General features: G+C 30.2%; 2 protein-coding genes and 1 pseudogene across 2 annotated transcripts; all 3 read right to left on the bottom strand.

Annotated features, from left to right (window-relative positions):
* Positions 1-2789: 2789 nt before the first annotated feature.
* On the bottom strand, positions 2790-6799 carry LOC146919754 (uncharacterized). Its single transcript, XM_085710614.1, has 5 exons — positions 5435-6799; positions 4364-4412; positions 4048-4145; positions 3744-3890; positions 2790-3012 (listed from the first exon to the last, which is right to left on the bottom strand). Exons 1-5 carry the CDS (start codon positions 6797-6799, stop codon positions 2866-2868), a joined length of 1806 nt encoding a protein of 601 aa, XP_085566740.1. The 3' UTR covers positions 2790-2865.
* A 3915-nt stretch (positions 6800-10714) lies between these two features.
* Positions 10715-14547, bottom strand: LOC146919753 (uncharacterized; annotated as a pseudogene).
* Positions 14548-18233: 3686 nt separating this feature from the next.
* On the bottom strand, positions 18234-21011 carry LOC146919752 (uncharacterized). The gene is made up of 5 exons (XM_085710613.1): positions 20897-21011; positions 19899-20127; positions 19159-19236; positions 18920-19048; positions 18234-18551 (listed from the first exon to the last, which is right to left on the bottom strand). Exons 2-5 carry the CDS (start codon positions 20112-20114, stop codon positions 18402-18404), a joined length of 573 nt encoding a protein of 190 aa, XP_085566739.1. The 5' UTR covers positions 20115-20127; positions 20897-21011; the 3' UTR covers positions 18234-18401.
* Positions 21012-21828: the final 817 nt, after the last annotated feature.

Here is a 21828-nt window from a genome sequence, read left to right as displayed (position 1 = left end):
TTTTTAAAACAAAATAAATTGTATTTTGATTTTTTTAAAAAAAATATGATTTCAAAAAATAGATCTGAATGATGTGAATGTGAGTTTAAATAAAATATTTTCGTTTCCTAAAAAAAGTTGTATTATTTGTTGTTAATTGCCTATACACATAGAATAGATTCGAATGAGTATAAGAGGCCGTTGGATTGACTTATTTTGAGATTATGAAAAATAGTTTATGCAAATAAATATGCTTTTATATTAATTCATAAGTTCTCACTAACAAAAATTGTATATTTATATTTGTAAAAAAAAATTGTATATTTATAAGCTATTTTTTCATAAAATACCTTGACAAGCTTAAGAATAATACATAAAAGCTTATTTGTTTACATAAGCTCAAAAATAAGTCAATCTAAACAGGACCTAAGGGTAGGTGTGCTTAAAATTTAGAACATATAAAATATATGTGTAATTATAAGAATATTAAATTTATATTCACAAAGTCGCTCATTTTCTAAAACATCAAAATCACACACAAAAAATAATTTTATAGACAAACATTTATCAGTCAATCAATCAATTAATCAAAAAATCAAACAAAAAGATAGTTCAAATCACATGCTCATATAAACAAGATAAAAAAAAATAATTTCAAATCAAACCCAACCTTGAAACACACAAGTGAACAAAATGTTTAATTTCATACATGTAAATAATTGTTCAAGAATATATACCTAAATAGATGAGTAGGTAGAAGAACTGATGGATGTTAAAAACCAAAAGTTGATGATCACTACCGCTTAATACCACACTGATGGTTTCTCTATAGCATGAAAGGCAAAAAGGACACTATAGAGAGCTTCAATTTATAGAGAATTTTTTTTTCGATCTCAATCAAGGCTAAGATAATATTTTTAATTTATGTCTAAATATTTTATAGAAATTCAATTTTATCACAATAGATTGTAAATGGCTGGCTGTTGACTAATATTTTGTCACAATGCGTCCCCTCGTGTCAATTCATTAATATCATACAATGATAATAATAATAATAATAATAATAATAATAATAATAATAATAATAATAATAATAATAATAATAATAGTAATAGTAATAGTAATAATAATAATAAATAATAATAATAATACTGATTTACTTTTTCACAATAATTATTTTTTAAGTATTTACACTAAATAAAAAGATAGAACTTGACCAAATAATAAAAGTTAGATTTTTTTTGTACCAAAAAGAAAAGAAGAAGATAAATATACACTAAATAGGTTATCGAAGAAACTTGAAATTATCCATTCAAATTAATTATTGGTAAAAGAGATTGTTGAAAAAGAAGATAAATATGCACTAAATAAAAAGATAGAACTTGACCAAATAAAAAAAGTTAGATTTTTTGTACCAAAAAGAAAAGAAGAAGATATTTATTGTAAATTACATTCAACCTTTAATTAATATTAAAGAATTTGATTGTTGATCAATATTCTAAAAAGATTAGTTTGTATACAATGTTGGTGTAAAACTTTTTACATTCACAATCAATCACTATTCACTATTTGTATGATTTTTAAGGTAAATATGATTAAAGATAAATATTTTTAATGATGCAAGATTGTGATTGACCATTGATATAAAAAAAAACAAAATTAAAGATAAATATTTTTAATGATGCAAGATTGTGATTGACCATTGATATAAAAAAAAAAACAAAATGCACCACAAATGCATATGAATATAATGATATTACTTTCTTCTTTAGAAAGAAAACCAAATCGACTAAAACAGGCCCATATCCAGGGCAAGAATGTTTACCAAATTGATCTATATCCTCTCTTAAGACTGAGAAGTCATTAGAGAAGTCATTAGACTGAGAATTATATTCAACAATGGATTTCCTAGTGTTTAGAGACAACGCGAATTCTAGGGCCATGAAAATCCCCAGAGCCTCTGCTGATATAGCATCTTGAAATCCATTTAAAATTAAAACCCTAGCCATAGCTGCAATAAATTCATCATCCTTGTTTGTGATAACAATACATAAAAACAGTTCTTTCTTGCAACCCAAATTCCATATATCAACAAATTAACCATCTCAATTATGTATTTACTAACTGTCATAATAAAAAGCTTAATTAAAAGCCCTTAAATCTCTGAAGCGTAATCCATATGTAACTGTTATACAAAGCTTTTTCAAGTTTGTCGAATGGATTTCAAGCTAAATATTCTTGCTGCCCCACCAAAATTTGCATATCATACTTTCTATATGATTGCATAGCTCTTTTGGTAGAAGGAAACAACTCATAATACACGTAGAAATAACTTGTGCAACTACCTTTGTAAGGGTTTAATAAGAACGAAGTTGGTTCAGATACAATATATATCTATGAGATATTGATGGTAACAAAACAAGAGACGAAATTTTATGGTGATAAATGGACATGTTTTTGTGGCAGAGTTGTGATTGCCCATCTTATATATACATGGGTGACAATAATGAAGCTTGTATGGGATTTTCACAAACATGTTCAACGAAAAAGAAGAGTACTCAATCTAAAACCTGCAATGAACGTTTATTTTTCATGAAATGTGAGACTCTTCCTCACGCTTATATAGCAACAAATAGGTATTTCAAATTGATCATTGCAAAGTAAAAGATGATAGAAATTTTTTTGTATCTCACTTATCATGCAACTAATTCAAACGACACGGTAAAATATATAATGTTTTGAATGTAATTCAATCATCTAAACCCAATTGTATAATATAAAAAGTGTTCAATAATTGAAAAAAGATAAAGCAGGATAAACTCAAAAACACATAACAAAAGAGTTTTGAGGCAACTTTTGTAAAGTAATCAATTATTCATCTATGTTTTATTCCTCGTCTTCATCAATTTCTAGTGCTGTCTGCTTGCAGATTGGACATACATTCTTCAACTCCAACCACTGTTTGATGCAGTCAAGATGAAAGACATGCAAGCAATCAAGTCTACCAATTCTCTCGCCCTCCACATAGTCCTCCTAATAAACAATGAAAAATGACGGTTACTAGACTCGAACATCCTCATGTTTTAGGATTTTAATATTTAGTTCAACTATCCTTGTAAAATCAGCTTGTTAGAATATAAGAGTCACTTCGTCAAAAATAAAAGAATATAGGTGTGACTTTTTATAAAAAAATAATAATAATAATTAAGATATTTTTTCGACGTGGGACTTTGATTTTCTCAATATCATGTTCCCTAAAGAGTTTCATGTGCTATTAGAAAAAGTTAAATCACAAACTACCTAAAGAGTTTCATTAAATCACAAACTACCTAAAGAGTTTCATGTGATATTAGAAAAATCACAAACTAAATTAATTACTAACGGGGATGACATTTCATCCCCGTGAGCTTAACTCAGTTGGTAGGGATATTGCATATTATATGCAGGGGTCGGGGTTTGAACCCCGGACACTCCACTTCTCCCCATTTAAAATGTGTGAGCTCTAGCCACTAGGCTACTTGACCAAAAAAAAAGAAAAAAAAGAAATGACATTTCAAAAAGAAAGAAACAAGTAAATCAATGCTTTCCCATCTATCACTAAAAAAGAGAAAAACAATCTCTTATACCATCTCTAAACACTTAGGAGTGATAAAATAAGAGATGATTTTTTTTTTTCATGTATATTATGTTGACCTAAATTTTGAAATTTCATGTGTTTGATTACACTTAATTAATTAATGAATGAAACATGTAGTTGGCCTCACCTGGCATATGGTACATGTTTGATTCTGAGTACTTGTTTCCTCAAGATTGATCCGATAAGTTTCCTGTTGAATGTATCTGAAGATTTCTTGTTCTGTCAGTCCTGTCTCGACACTCTCCCATTCATCACTCTCAAGTGCCGAAATTATCTATATGTTAATTTAATTCATTACATTCAATTGAATATGATCTTTTAATCATAATTAAGCTAAACTCTAGCTAGCTACTTGTTTATGAAATTGAGCAAAAAATATGAAGGAAAAAAATATTAATTATGTATTAATAATTATATAAGTTTAATTTTACCTCGTACGGCCAGTCATCTGAATCATTCATTTGATCCATGAGTTCTTGAGAGTCCAATAGATTTAGCACAATTGAGTAGCCAAGTAATAACAAGTCCTGTGTGACATATATATATTTGCAAAATAAATTAAAGTGATGTGAATTTTCTGTAGTAAATAATATTCTCTCCTTTGCCAACCACTAAAGACTTTAAATCAAGTAAATGAGACATGTGTGTGTTTAAAATGACTTGATAGATGTAATAATATCAGAAAAAGTATTTATTTAATTGATTAATGTAAGAAAATGTATAATTTGAGTGAAGATTTAATTAACTCTATACGAACGGAGCCACCGTTGCGAAGATGATGTACGGTGCTAAAAATCTGATTCATTTCATACCCAAATATTAAAGTCGTATTTGACTCATGAATGCAAAATTAATCAACAGAAGATATAGAAATCTAGCAACTTAATTATACGAATACAACTAACAGATATGTTATTCTTCATTTTTCATTTGTCAATGTAATATTAAATTTACACTTGAAGTGATTGTTAGGTGGTAAGAGTTTATTCATGTTAGAATTTCAATGTAAACATAAGACCCATTGTTCGAATTTCATTAGTGACGATCATAAAATGGTCATTAGTAACACTAGATCACTACAAAGCAATACCCAATTCATGACATAAATAACTATTCCTAGAATTTGGATTAAACATAATTTAATACCCACCACTATAAATAAATTGACATGTCATATTTTGTTCAATATGAAACTATTGACACACCTCCTCACAATAATATCTAGAAATTTAATGTGTGACTCATGTGACCAAGCAGTGGTGACCAATCGAATAGACATTGACACAACAAGAACTTGTTGAGGGGCACAATAGATCTTAAGCTAAGCTTTAATACCATCTTAAATTCAACTTTTGGCCTAATTCATCTTTGCAAAATTAATTTGTAAGGAGAGCAACATATCTATCACTTATACACTCTTTAAAAAAAATCACTTGTACACATTTTTTTCAACCTATTTCTCACCAGTTGTTGGACTCCTAACAATTAAATGAGGTAACCAGTTTTTTTAAGAAGAAACATATCAATCAAGATAGATTTCTAGGATGGATTTCTATCAACTTAATTGTAGTTTATATCAATACAACACACTTATCATCATTTCCAATTCATTGCAATATTAAATCTCCATATCCATACATATAGCAACACACTATATAATTACAAATTAAATACTATCACTTATTAACTTCATCTAACAATTAATTATGGAAAATAAATTCAGAATATTTGAAAGTGAAGCACATTATTAAACACTAAATTCATTTATACTAATGAACAACCAAAAATAATCACAATTAACTAACAAAGTATATATACCTCATCCCTGAGAGCGTTCCTCTCTTCTCTAAGTTCATCAGAAGTTGAAATGAAAATGCGGTTATTACCACCAGGACGAGATGGATTCTCTGATCTTGTGAATGTTGAATTGGTGTGCATGTACTCACCAGTTTGTTCAACAGTACTAAACCTCGATCTAGGAGGAGGTGGAGGAGGATTTAGCCGGTAATTACTCGATGATGGATCTGAAGGCGAGGGTGGTTGTCCTGGTGGTACAAAACTACTAGGCATCTCAAGATTAATCGTTGGAACACTAAATCGATTTACACGGTCTCCTGGCAAAAACCTTACATGTTGTTGAACACTTATCATGTTTTCAGAATATGCTTCATCTATTCGTTGTTCATGAATAAGATCAAACATGTCCAAGTTATTGTCATTATTCTGCCCCCAGCTTGTGCTTCGAGAAGAAGAACCTCTTGCTCCACCTGTTGTTGTAGAGGGATATAGAAATGATGTAGAGGCAAATCTAGAGTCAGGAGAAGGATCGTGTCTTCCTATGTTGAAGTTTGTCCTAGGATGCTCTTGACGACGTAACATGCTGGGAATATCGAGAGGCTCAGTGAGAAAATCAGAATGAGATGCATTAAGATATGGAATTGGACAATCATCTTCAAAAAGACCTATTGTACCACGAGGAGGACTATAAAGTGGAGACCAAGTAGCAGAAGTAGTACCATAAGTACTTGGTCCTGCACGTGCAAGAGCAGCTTCGTTCATCGTGTTGTCAAAGTCCCTCCAAAATGTTGATGAAGATGATGAAGACATGTTGATGTTGTCATGATTTGCATGAAAAGAAGAAGGAAGAGTACATCTTCTACTGGAACTTCCATCACCTTGTGAACCTTGAGCAGAAGTTTCACATCTATTTAATGCATTTGGTGATCTGCTTCTCTTAAACAATAAATTACCACGACGTGGATCATCATTGCTAGGACCAGCGATAGCGGTGGTGGTTTTAATACCATTGTAGAATGATGAAATGGAATTAGCATTATTGCTATTTCCTGCAGCAGCTCCACTTCTTTGGTAGTCATATCCTACAGCTGGTCCAGCTCCAGTTTCTCTAGTTGGGATGAATGACGCACGTGCCAGTCCTCCATTGATGAAATGGGAATTAGTGCTAGGGTTGTTGGTGTTGTTGCTGTTGCTAGCCCCCAAAGCATTGTAACTAGTAGGAACCATGCCAAGAGACGAACCAAATAATCTTGGAGGAGAAGAGGAGGAAGAAGAAGCATGATTATCTGAAGAATTGATTAGCCTCATATATCTTAATTGTCTTGCTTCGCGAACTGGGCTGCTCTCCTCTCTTAGCCAATTTCCTAAACGAAATTGATGTGCCATTCTAGCTTCTTACCTGCATGTAGGCCACAATAACATTATATATATATATATATATATATATATATATATATATATATATATATATCAACACGAATAATAATAATTTGATAAAATGAACGTAATCACATATATAGATGACTGTCATGTTGAACATTAATATATCACTGAATATTTTTGATCTAAAGTATATGAAGTATATAAAAACATGATATCCTTTGTGTCTATCCTCTTTCATCATGATAATTTTAAAAATCCAGAATAAAAATATTGTTTTCGAATTATAATTTTTTTTGACTTAGTTTTCTGATTATACTGAGAATAAGTATAAGAGTAGGTGTGCATAAATTTTTGAACATACAATATGTGTAAATCTAAGAATTTAAAATTTATTTTCACAAGTAAAATCCCAAATTGTAGAACATCATCACACACAAAGTATATTCGTGGAAAAAAAAACAAGGGTTTGAAAATTAATAAGAAACCAAAGAAGAAGGGGTATAACATAAACACGCACATATACACAAGATTAAAAAAAATAGATTAACAAAAATAACAAACATGCATAAACCAAATTCAACCTTAAAACACAAAAATGAACAGAATCAGATGGTCATGTGACACATATATACATACACTATTGTAACATTATTATATTCATATCCAATAATTGATTTCATAGATGAATATGGTAGTATATACCTAAGTAAATGAGTGGATACGAGAGTTTGTTGATGCTAAAAACCAAAAGTTGGTGACTACTACTGCTCAATCACACTGATTGTATCTCTTACACTCTACTCTTTTCTCTATAAGCAATATGAAAGGCAAGGATGACATGGCTGGCAAACGACTAATATTTATCTAAGTACATCCCCCTGTAATAATAATAATAATAAAAAATCTCTCTATTGTAAAACATTTTTTTTCTTGACCAATAAACTACTTTTTTATTTCTCATATAACCGTTACCTTCTTTAATATTAGGAAACGGTAAAAAAAAAATCTTGACAGAAAAATACTTTTTATTTCTCATATAACCGTTGCCTATTTAATATTAGGAAAAAAATTACAAAAAAAAATATTACGAAAAAAGTAATCATACCATATAAATCAGTCAAATACATATAATAGCATTTATAATTTTTCCCTAAAAAAAAGCATATATAATTTTAAAATATTAAAAAATAAATCTTGACCAAAAAATACTCTTTTTGTTCTCATATAACCATTACCTTTTTAATATTAGGAAAAAATATTTGACCAAAAAAATTAATAGGAAAAAAATAATTGTACCATATAAATCAGTCAAATACATATAATAGCACTTATAATTTTAAAATATTAAACATTCATAAAAACAATATCTTAATATATAAAATAACCGTTACCTTTTTAATATTAGGAAAAAAGATTTGACCAAAAAAATTAATAGGAAAAAAATAATCGTACCATATAAATCAGTCAAATACATATAATAGCACTTATAATTTTAAAATATTAAACATTCATAAAAACAATATCTTAATATATAAATATTCAAAAAATAATAATTGGGAAAGGGTAAATTATTTTTAATATAGGTGACACTGATGATCATTTGACTACTTTGTCATATGAAATTGAACTTCATTTCTTGAGATTATATCAGAGATATCATTTTCTTGGAAAACAATGTTCCTTAGAAGACAACATTTTTTCTTGTAGTGTAAATGCATCAATATTTTTCAATTTTTTTAGAGTAAATTACACTCCCCTTTCGTAAGAGAAGCTTGAATTATACTCTCATCCTTTGAAAAGTAAAATTTATACTCCACTCCCCCGTGAGATGCTTTTTTTTTTTACAACCTCATCCCTTAATAATTAAATATACACTACACGTTAATCTATTTTAGAATAAATAAAAAATTTATGATTAAACTAATTTCGAACCACCATTTAAGAAAAATAAGTTAAATTCTTTATACTTTAAATGTCAATGATAATTAAATTTATATATTTTATTATTATTTTATAATTTAGAGTAAAAAATTCATTTTTAAATAACTATACTTTATCGACTCTAGCAATTTTTCACATAATTTAATTTTATTTTAAGTTGTTTCATATTTTATAATAGGGTTTAAAACTATATGTTAATAAAATTGTGAATAAATTATAGCGAAAAATATGTATTCAAAGTTTGGTTATATTAAAATGGACTCGCAATATTATTTTTCTTCGAAATTGATTTACATGTTGCGTGACTTGCAACTCAATACACACTTCGTACAAAATCCAGTTCTTGTACACTTGATCCTTTTTCATGGATGAGCGTGCACAGATCCTAGCATGCATCACACATGAGATAATAGCTTATCCTTCCTCAATTCTTCATCTTTTTTCCCACTTCTCGTCACTGAAACGTTTGTTGTTACTATACTCCAAGAAATCACTTGATTAATCTTGTAAAAAGCATAACACGACCACACTGAGTTGTCTGGTTTGTATGATTTAATGTGGTTCAAGGCTTTGTGCTTCGAATTACTCTGATGCTCATCCATTGAATTATTTACATAGAATCAACTAAGATAGATGATAACTTTGTTAAAAAAAAAAGACTTTAAAATGCTCCAAAATGATGTTAAAAAGACTATATATGATTGACTATCATCACATCCCCCACTTGAACTTTTGTTTGTCCTCAAGCAATACACTCACAAAATTAAAATTCGACAGTAAATTAACAACTTTTCCTAAATGATAAAAAATATAAAAAATTAAAATAAAATAAAAAAAACCAAAGTCTTTATCTGATGCAACAATAGAACCACCGACATCACAGGGCAACAAAATAGAGAAAAAAAGGTATACATGAAATCCTAGCAAGTTTCACGCATTCGCTACAAAATATTCTAATTATTATTGATGCGGTAATTATGAAATTAAATGCAGCATCTAAAATTTTAAGTTGCATTATTGATTTGTTGAGCATTAAATTAAATAAGTTTCCTTCAAAAAAAAAATTAAATAAGTTATACAAACCTAAATTTAGAGATTTCAAGGTGAAGGCTATATGAAGGCGCTTCAGCAATATTATATTGTTAGTGTGCTTGATCTTGTACAATTTGGAGGGTCATTAGGGATAAAAGAAGTATAAGAGGTGAGATTTCTCTTTTGGTTTGCACTGATCACAAGCTCACTTTGGATATGTTGAGGAGTAAAGCAATTCTTAAGGGGGTGCTGGATTCTCGAGGATCGGTACTCTTATAGAAAAGATAAAATATATTTCTCATTTATGTTTGAAGGAAGCCACGAGTCATCGCATGAGTTAAAATCAATCACATAAATTTTAACACTACATTTTCACCAAAAATCTCAATACATCGGTTATATGGAGTCCCACACCTGATATATCAACAATCTCTCTTAGTTCTGGATTTTGAGAGGAGTCTAAAGATCAAGTTAAGAACAATCACACAAGTTGTTTGTACATTGTATTTTCATTCAAAACCTAAAAGAATGAGGTCTATAGATCATCTCACTAATATATCGACATCCACTTTTCAATCCAGTGTAAAACTTATAACTCACTTGACATGCCAATAATCTTCGGTGTGGGTTCATCCATTCAGTTGAGTATGCTCCCCCTCCAACAGAGAAAGCTTTTGCTTTCACATACATTTTAATCAAATCATTGACACTAATACAACGATTGGATCATGAGGGGAGTGTGGATTAGCATATTAGAGAATTTAAACAACCACACAAGTGGTTTCATCACTACATCTTTATCTAAAATTTTAAGATATTGGATATACAACATCATCTCGTTTATATGTTGCTCAACATCTATTTTTCTTGAAATGTGACTCACGCTTATATAGCAAAAAATTCTTTTGTAACTCACTTATCATGCAACTAATTCAAACGGCACGGTAAAATATATAATATTTTGAATGTAATTAAATCATGTAAACTCAATTGCATGATATAAAAAGTGTTCAATAATTGAAAAAAGATAAAGTAGGATAAACTCAAAAACACATAACAAAAGAGTTTTCAGGCAACTTGTAAAGTAAGCAATTATTCATCTATGTTCTATTCCTCGTCTTCATCAATTTCTAGTGCTATCTGCTTGCAGATAGGACAAACATTCTTCAACTCCAACCACGGTTTGATGCAGTCAAGATGAAAGATATGCACACACTGAAGTCTACCAATTCTCTCTCCTGCTACATAGTCCTCCTAATAAACATGAAAAATGTCGGTTACGAGACTCAAACATCCTTAGGTTTTAGGATTTTAATATTTAGTTCAACTATTCTTACAAAATCAGCTTGTTAGAATATAAGAGTCACTTCGTCAAAAACAAAACAATATAGGTGTGACTTTTTATAAAAAAAAATAATTAAGATTTTTTTCAATGTGGGACTTTGATTTTCTCATTATCATGTTCCCAAGAGTTTCATGTGCTATTAGAAAAAGTTAAATCACAAACTAAATTAATTACTAACAAATAAATGTGAAATCAAATTTTGAGGCAATAGAAATGACATTTCAAAAAGAAAGAAACAAGTAAATCAATGCTTTCCCATCTATCACTAAAAAAGAGAAAAACAATCTCTTATACATGTTATTGTAAAAAGGTGAATCACATACAAAAATAAGAAATATCTATTAAATAAAACTACTCTTTAATTTTACCATCTCTAAACACTTTGGAGTGACAAAATAAGAGATGTTTTTTTTTCCGTGTAAATTGTGTTGACCTAAATTTTGAAATTTCATGTGTTTGATTACACTCAATTAATTGATGAATGAAACATGTAGTTGGCCTCACCTGGCATATGGTACATGTTTGATTCTGAGTACTTGTTTCCTCAAGATTGATCCGATAAGTTTCCTGTTGAATGTACCTCAAGATTTCTTGTTCTGTCAGTCCTATCTCGACACTCTCCGATTGATCACTCTCAAGTGCCGAAATTATCTATATGTTAATTTAATTCATTACATTCAATTGAATATGATCTTCTAATCATAATTAAGACAAACTATAGCTAGCTACTTGTATATGAAATTGAGCAAAAAATATTAATTATATGTTAATAATTACATAAGTTTTACCTCGTACGGCCAGTCATCTGAATCATTCATTTGATCCATGAGTTCTTGAGAGTCCAATAGGTTTAGCACAATTGAGCAGTCAAGTAATAACAAGTCCTATGTGACATATATTTGCAAAATAAATTAAAGTAAGTGATGATATGAATTTTTTGTAGTAAAGAATATTCTCTTCCATGCCAACCAGTAGACTATAAATCAATGAAAGAGACATATGTGTGTTTAAAATGACTTGGTAGGTGTAATAATATCAGAAAAAGTATTAAAGTGATTAATGTAAGAAAATGTATATAATTTAAGTGAAAATTTAATTACCTCTATACGCGCAGAGCCACCGTTGCGAAGATGATGTATGGTGTTAAAAATCTGATACATTTCATACCCAAATGTTAAAGTCGTATTTGACTCATGAATGCAAAATTAATCAACAGAAGATATAGATGTGTAGGATAGAAATTTAACAACTTAATTATATGAATACAACTAACAAATATGTTATTCTTCATTTTTCATTCGTCAATGTAATATTAAATTTACACTTGAAGTGATTGTTCGGTGGTAAGAGTTTATTCATGTTAGAATTTCAATGTAAACTTAAGACCCATTGTTCGAATTTCATTAGTGACGATCATAAAATGGTCGTTAATAACACTAGATCACTACAAAGCAATACCCAATTCATGACATAAATAACTATTCCTAGAATTTGGATTAAACATAATTTAATACCCACCACTATAAATAAATTGACATGTCATATCTTGTTCAATATGAAACTATTGACACACCTCCTCATACTAATATCTAGACATTTAATGTGTGACTCAGGTGACCAAGTAGTGGTGACCGATCGAATAGACATTGACACAACAACAACAAAAAAAAATGTTGAAGGGGCACAATAGATCTTAAGCTAAGCTTTAATACACTCTTTCAAAAATATCACTTATACACATTTTTTTCAACCTATTTCCCGCATGTTGTTGGACTCCTAGGATGGATTTCTATCAACTTAATTATAGTTTATATCAATACAACACAGTTATCATCATTTCCAATTCATTGCAATATTAAATCTCCACATCCAATACATATGGCAACACAATATATAATTACAAATTAAATACTTTCACTTGTTAGTTTCAACTAACAATTAATCATGGAAAATAAATCCAGAATATTTGAAAGTGAAGCATATTATTAAACACTAAATTCATTTATACGAATGAACAACCAAAAATAATCACAAGTAATTAAGAAAGTATATATACCTCATCCCTGAGAGCGTTCCTCTCTTCCCTAAGTTCATTAGAAGTTGAAATGAAAATGCGGTTATTACCGCCAGGACGAGATGAATTCTCTGATCTTGCGAATGTTGAATTGGTCTGCACGTACTCACCAGTTTGTTCAACAGTACTAAACCTCGATCTAGGAGGAGGTGGAGGAGGATTTAGCCTGTAATTACTCGATGATGGATCTGAAGGCAGGTGTGGTTGTCGTGGTGGTACAAAACTACTAGGCATCCCAAGGTTAATAGCCGGTACACTAAATCGATTTACACGGCCTCCTGGCAATATCCTTACATGTTGTTCAACATTTATCATGTTTTCAGCATATGCTTCATCCATTCGTTGTTCATGAATAAGATCAAAGACATCCAAGTTATTGTTATTATTCTGCCTCCGGCTTATGCTACGAGAAGAAGAACCTCTTGCTCCACCTGTTGTTGTAGAGGGATATAGAAATGATGCAGAGGCGGATCTAGAGGCAGGAGAAGGATTGTGTCTTCCTATGTTGAAGTTTGTCCTAGGATGCTCTTGACGACGTAACATGCTAGGAATATCAAGAGGCTCAGTGAGAAAATCAGAATGAGGTGCATTATGATATGGAATTGGACGATCATCTTCAAAAAGACCTATTGTACCACGAGGAGGACTATATAGTGGAGACCAAGTAGCAGAAGTAGTACCATAGGTACTTGGTCCTGCACGTGCAAGAGCAGCTTCATTCATCATGTTGTCAAAGTCCCTCCAAGATGTTGATGAAGATGATTACGACATGTTGACGTTGTCTTGGTGAGTATGAAAAGAAGAAGGAAGGGTGCGTCTTCTACTAGAACTTTCATCACCCTGTGAACCTTGAGCAGAAGTTTCACCTCTATTTAATGCATTTGGTGATCTGCTTCTCTTTAACAATAAATTAGCACGACGTGGATCATCATCGTTGCTAGGACCACCAGTAGTGGTGGTGGTGGTGGTGGTGTTAATTCCTCTATAGAATGATGAAATGGAATTAGCATTACTACTATTTACTGCAGCAGCTCCACTTCTTTGGTACTCATATCCTACAGCAGGTTCAACTCCAGTTTCTCTAGCCGGGATGAACGAGGCACATGCCAGTCCTCCATTGATGAAGTGGGAATTAGTGCTAGTGTTGTTGGTGTTGTTGCTGCTACTACCCCCCAAAGCATTGTAACTAGTAGGAACCATGCCAAGAGATGAACTAAATAATCTTGGAGGAGAAGAGGAGGAAGAAGAAGCATGATTATCTGAAGAATTGATTAGCCTCATATATCTTAATTGCCTTGCTTCGCGAACTGGGCTGCTCTCCTCTCTTAGCCAATTTCCTAAACGAAATTGATGTGCCATTCTAGCTTCTTACCTGCATGTAGGCCACAATAACAATTATATATATACACATATATCAACACAAACATAGACATGTGATATTGTCATAGCGCTAACGGTGATATGTAGACATCAATAATAATTTGATAAAATGAACGTAATCACATATATAGATGACTATAATTTTGAACACTAATATGTCACTGAATATTTTTGATCTGAAGTATGTAAAAACATGATATCCTTTGTGTCTATCCTCTTTCATCATGATAATTTTAAAAATCCAGAATAAAAATATTGTTTTCGGATTATTATTATTTTTTACTTAGTTTTCTGATTATAATGAGAATAAGTATAAGAGTAAGTGTGCATAAAATTTCGAACATACAATATGTGTAAATTTAAAAATTTTAAATTTATTTTCACAAGTAAAAGCCTAAATTGTAGAACAGCAAAATCACACACAAAGTATATTCTTGGAAAAAAATTAAGGGTTTCAAAATAAAGATTAAATGGCCAATCAATTGGCTGATCAAGAAACCAAAGAAGAAGGGGCATAACATAAACACATGCACATATACACAAGATTAAAAAAATAGAATAACAAAAATAACAAGCATGCATAAACCAAACTCAACCTTAAAACACCAAAATGAACAGAATCATGTGGTCGTGTGACACACACACACACACACACACACACACACACATATACACACACTATTGTAATATTATTATATTCATATCCAATAGTTGATTTCATAGATGAATATGATAGTTCAAGAGTATATACCTAAGTAAATGAGTGGATACGAGAGTTTGTTGATGCTAAAACCAAAAGTTGGTGACTACTACTGCACAATCACACTGATTGTATCTCGCACTCAACTCTTTTCTCTATAAGCAATATGAAAGGCAAGAATGACACCAGAGAGAGCTATATATATATATATATATATAAATATAATATTATTATATTTCATTGTATATATACACGGCTGGCAAATGACTGATATTTATCTAAATACATCCCCCCTAATAATAAAAAAAACCTCTCTATTTTTAAAAAAAAAATCTTGACCAAAGAACTACTTTTTTATTTCTCGTATAACCGTTACCTTCTTTAATATTAGGAAATGGTAAAAAAATAAATCTTGACGGAAAAAATACTTTTTTATTTCTCATATAATTGTTACCTTTTTAATATTAGGAAAAAAATTGACAAAAAAAAATATTAGGAAAAAAATAATCATACCATATAAATCAGTCAAATACATATAATAGCATTTATAATTTTTCCTTAAAAAAAAAAAGCATTTATAATTTTAAAATTTTCAAAAATAAATCTTGACCGAAAAAATACTTTTTTACTACTCATATAACCGGTACCTTTTTAATATTAGGAAAAAAAGATTTGACCAAAAAATATTGGGACAAAAATAATCATACCAAATAAATCAGTCAAATACATATAATAGCACTTATAATTTTAAAATATAAAACATTCATAAAACAATATCTTAATATATATATATATATTCAAAAAAAATTGGGAAAGGGTAAATTATTTTTAATATAGGTGACACTGATGATCATTTGACTACTTTGTCATATGAAATTGAACTTCATTTCTTGAGGTTATACGAGGGATATCATTTTCTTGGAAAACAATGTTTTTTTTTTTTTAAGGATGGAAAACAATGTTTGCTCCTTAGAAGACAACATTTTTCTTGTGTAGTGTAAATGCATCAATTTTTTTAAATTTTTTTTAGAGTAAATTACACTCCCCTTTCGTAAGAGAAGCTTGAATGACAGGGGTCTCTTGAAAAGTAAAATTTATACTCCCCACCCCTATGAGATACTTGAATTACAACCTCATTCCTTAGTAATTAAATATGCACTACATGTTAATCTATTTTAGAATAAATAAATATTTTTATGATATAAACTAATTTTGAACCACCATTTAAGAAAAATTAACTTAATTTCTTTATACTTTAAATATCAATGATAATTAAATTTAAATATTTTATTATTATTTTATAATTTAGAGTAAAACTTTATCGACTCTAGCAATTTTTCACATATTTTAATTTTATTTTAAGTTGTTTCATATTTTACAATAGGGTTTAAAACTATATGTTAATGAAATTGTGAATAAATTATAGCGAAAAATATGTATTCAAAGTTTGGTTATATTAAAATGGACTCGCAATACTATTTTTCTTCGAACCTGATTTCCATGTTGCGTGACGTGCAACTCAATACACACTTCGTACAAAATCCAGTTCTTGTACACTTGATCCTTTTTCATCGATGAGCAGTGCACAGCTCCTAGCAATATACTTGCACACTTTGTACAAAATCCAAGTTGTTTGTCCTCAAGCAATATACTTGCAAAATTAAAATTATTCGACAGTAAAATAACAACTTTTCCTAAATGATGAAGAAAAAAAAAATATCTGATGCAACAATAGAACCACCGACATCAGAGTGCACCAAAACAGAAATATATATATATATATATATGAAATCCTAGCAAGTTTCACGCATTCACTGCAAAATATTCTAATTATTATTGATGGGGTAATTATGAAAATGCAGCATCTAAAGTTTTCAGTTGCATTATTGATTTGTTGAGCATTAAATTAAATAAGTTATAGTATGCATATTGATTCAAGGTGAAGGCTATATCGTATAGAAGGCACTTCAACAATATTGTTAGTGTGCTTGATCTTGTACAATTTGGAGTGTCATTAGGGATAAAAGAAGTATAAGAGGTGAGATTTCTCTTTTGGTTAGCACTCATCACAAGCTCACTTTGGATATGTTGAGGAGTGAAGCTATTCTTAGAGGGTGCTGGATTCTCGAGCATTTGGTACTCTGCTAGAAAAGATAAAATTAGTGTCTTGGGCGTGGTTCATTTATGTTTGAAGGAAGCCACAAATCATCGCATGAGTTAAAAGCAATAACATAAATTTTAACACTACATTTTCACCAAAAATCTCAATACATCGGCTATATGGAGTCCCACACTTGATATATCAACAATCTCTCTCTTAGTTCTGGATTTTGAGAGGAGTCTAAAGATCAAGTTATTAACAATCACACATGTTGTTTGTACATTGTATCTTCATTTAAAACCTAAAAGCATGAGGTTTATGGATCATCTCACTAATATATCAACATCTACTTTTCAATCCAGTGTAAAACTTATAACTTACTTGACATGCCAATAATCTTCGGTGTGGGTTCATGCAATCATTATTTGAGTATAGTTCCCCCTCAAACAGAGAAAGCTTTTGCTTTCACATACACTTTAATCATATCATCGACTCTAATATAACAATTGGATCATGAGGGGTGTCTGGATCAACATATTAGAATTTAAATAACCACACAAGTGGTTTCATTACTACATCTTTATCCAAAATTTTAAGATATTGGATATACAATATCATCTCACTTGTATGTTGCTCAACATCCATTTTTCATGAAATATGACTCTTCATCACACTTCAAGAAGGTATTTCAAGTTCAGCAATGTAAAGTAAAAATGGTAGAAAATATTTTGTAACAAACTTGATCACATAAAAGAGTGGATAACATAAGATAACAATATAAAAAAGAGGCGGTGAGCAATATTATTGTCTAAGTGATTTCTCTAACTCACTTATTATGCAACTGATTGAAACAAAACGGTAAAATGTATACTGTTTGGGATGGCTTTTCATCATGTAAACAAAATTACATCATAAAAAAATAAAAAAATCCTTCAATTATTAAAATGAGATAAAGCAGGATACGAAAACATCATCCGAAGAGACCTTCTTAATACTGATAACAAAATAAAGTTTTGAGGCAACATCAAGCAATTATGCATCCCCATCTTCATCAATTTCCAGAGCTGTCTCCTTACAGATTGGACAAACATTCCTTCGCTCCAACCATTGTTTGATGCAGTCAAGATGAAAGATATGCATACAATCGAGTCTTCCAATTCTCTCCCCCTCCACATAGTCTTCCTAATAACATAAAAATGGGCAGATTATGAGACTAGAACAAGCTCATATATTAGGATTTTAATATTTAGTTCACCTCATTCGTACAAAATCAGCTCAATAGAATAGCAGTGTCAATTTAATGTAATAAGTCTTCGTGAGCTTAGCTCACTTGGTAAGAGATAATGCATAATATATGCATGGATCGAGGTTCGAATCCCGGATACCCCCACTTATTCATAATGCATAATATATGCATGGATCAGGGTTCAAATCCCGGATACCCCCACTTATTCGCCGTTAAGGTAAATTTCTCTAGCTACTAAACTGCTTGACCAAAAAAAAAAAAAGAATAGCGGTGTCAATTCTTTATTAAGATAAATTGGTCTCACCTGGCATATGGTGCAGGTTTGGTTCTGGGTGTTTGTTTCATTAGGGCAGGACTGGTAAGTAACCTGTTGGATATGCCTTAGGATTTCCTGCTCTGTAATTCCCATTTCACTTTCAAGGGCTTCAGTTATCTGTATACGTTAATTTAATTCATTATTTTCAATTGAATATGATCTTGTAAAAAATTGAGCAAACAATGTGAAGAAAAAAATAAGACAAGTAATAATTACATAACATTTACCTCGTCCTCACTAGTCTCTGACTCGTCCTCACTGGTCTCTGAATTATCAGTGAGTTCTGGAGATTCATTTGCCAATGCCTGTGTGACATATATTTGCAAAATACATGAAAACGAAGTAATGTGAATTTTCATTAGTAAAGAATATGTCATTCCTTGCCAACCACTAAAGACTTTAAATCAATATAAGAGAAATGTGTTGTAGGGAGCTAAAAATTTGCTACACTGTTAAACCCAATTACCATATTTTACTTATGAATTCTAAATTAATAAACATATCAATTAAGATATATAGATTTCTATGATAAATTCCTTAAAGAAAAAAAAAAAGATTTCTATGATAAATTTCTAACAAATAACAGATACACTTTTCATCATTTCTAATTCATTGTAATATTAAATCTGCACATGATTGCAGAATAGTAACACTAGATCACTACAAATTAATATTCAATACATAACCTAAATAAATAATATTAAAATTTAGGTTAAACATAAATCAATACACACCGCTTATGAACATTTTCTCATCACACCAATAACCGAATAGCAAGTGACACAACAGTTCTTGAACACACTATGTAACTACAAATTAAACGCTACTATCACTTATTAGTTTCGACTAAGAATCAATGGTAAATAAATCAAGAATATTTGAAAATTAAGCACATTATTAACATTAAATTAATTGACAAGTATTCTCAACCAAAAATATTCACAAGTAATTAAGAAAGTATATATACCTCTTCCGTGAGCCTATTCCTCGCTGCCCAAAGATCAGGAACTGGAATCTGTGACAATGTTTGCATCCGACGAGGAGGGTTTGGCCGGTAATTACTCGGTGATGGACGCATGTACCCACGAGGAGGGTTTGGCCGGTCATTACTCGGTGATGGATTTGAAGGCGGTGGTGGTCGTGGTGGTGATGTAGAACCACTAGGCCTATCTTGATGGGCCATTCTTTCTTCCTACCTGCATGCACACAATAACAACAACTATATGTTAACATAAACATAGGCATAAGATACTAAGGCTAACATGTAGACATCGATAATAATTTGATAAAATGAAAGTAATTGAAAATAGATGATTGTCATGTTGCCGGATAGCAAACATAGATAATTATTTAAAAGGTTAGAAATATAAATTGATGTTTTTACACTCTATTCTTTTGCTTACATTTTTTCTATCATGAGATAGTGTGTGTTGCACACCGTTTAATAAACATGTTTCTTATCCGAAGTATAAATATTATATAAAAATGTGTCTCTATCCTCTTTTTTCAAAACAAAAAAAAAAGTGTTGCTATTAAATTAAATTTATTAAATTCCATAGTGTAAAGATACAAAATTTGTGTAAAGATAAAAATATTAAATTTATTTTCACATAGTGTAAAGGCCCAAATTCAAGGACATCAAAATCATACAGACAAAATAAATTCATAGACTAAAGATTAAAGTTTCGAAAATAAGATTGATAGATCAATCAATTAGTTGATCAAGTAATCACATGAGGGGTGGGGGATAACAAAAACACATGCACATATAAATAAAATTAACAAAGAAAAAAACATGCAAAAACCAAGCCAAACCATGAAAAACACATGAACAGAAACAGGTGGTTGTGTGAAGCAGATTAATTGCATACAATATTACTAGATTCATATCCAGTGATTAATTTCATACAATTTTTTTAAGTAGATTAAATTCATACATGAAAATGAAAGTTCAAGAATATATACCTAAATAGATGAGCAGATACGAGAACTGGTTGATGCTAAACACGAGAAAGTATTGATGATCACTACTTCTCAATCACATTGATGGTTTCTCTCGCACTATGCTCTCTCCCTTCTCAATAGGCAATATGAAAGGTAAAATGACACTAGTGAGAGCTTCAATTTATAGAGAAAATTTGAGGGTCTCAACCAGGCTTATATATTATTTTTAATTCATGTCAAAATATTTTTTAGAAATTAGTTTCATGGTACATGCACTTAATACTGGTAATAAATTCTAAATGACTGACTTTTGACTAATATTTTGTCACAATGCATCCCCCGTGTCCGTTATCAACCTTTTCTTTATGGTAAAACATTTTTTATTTTAATTTTTTTCATATAACCAATACTTTTTTTTGTGTGAAAGGGGTATGCTCTACGTGCAATTGTAAAAATAATTGTATCTTATAAATCAGTCAAATATATATAAAAGCACTCAGAGTTTTAAAATATTATGCATAAAATAATTTCTTAATAAGTAAATAAATATTGAAACACTTTTATATAGGTGAAATTAATGTCCATTTTACAATTGTCAAGGATGGGATTGAACTTCGTTTCTTAAGGCTATAAAGTCATACATTTAGTCCAAAAGTCATATCTTAACCGACAAAAATATCAAAATTGCTAGACATGACATTGTGATTTGGGTTTGAACCCCAACTTATTCACTTGTGTGTGTGTTTTCAAATGGTTATTGATAATTTGTCTAGGAATAAATTAAGTCCTCAAAACACTTTTAAGTAAAAATTTTTTTCGCGTTGGCTAAGAGTTAAAGAGTTGGAGGTTCATGTTGAAGTCATTACAAAGAAAAACAACTAAATAATAATTAACATATTAACTTGTCGTCAAAAAAAGGACTATTTTTTTCCAACTTCAATATTTTCGAGAAT

Source organism: Medicago sativa, chromosome 5, assembly GCF_051527215.1.
Source record: "Medicago sativa cultivar Bolivia chromosome 5, Bolivia_mono, whole genome shotgun sequence".
Lineage (NCBI taxonomy): Eukaryota > Viridiplantae > Streptophyta > Magnoliopsida > Fabales > Fabaceae > Medicago > Medicago sativa.
Note: the sequence above shows the minus strand (reverse complement) of the source record. Positions and strands in the feature narration are given on the sequence as shown.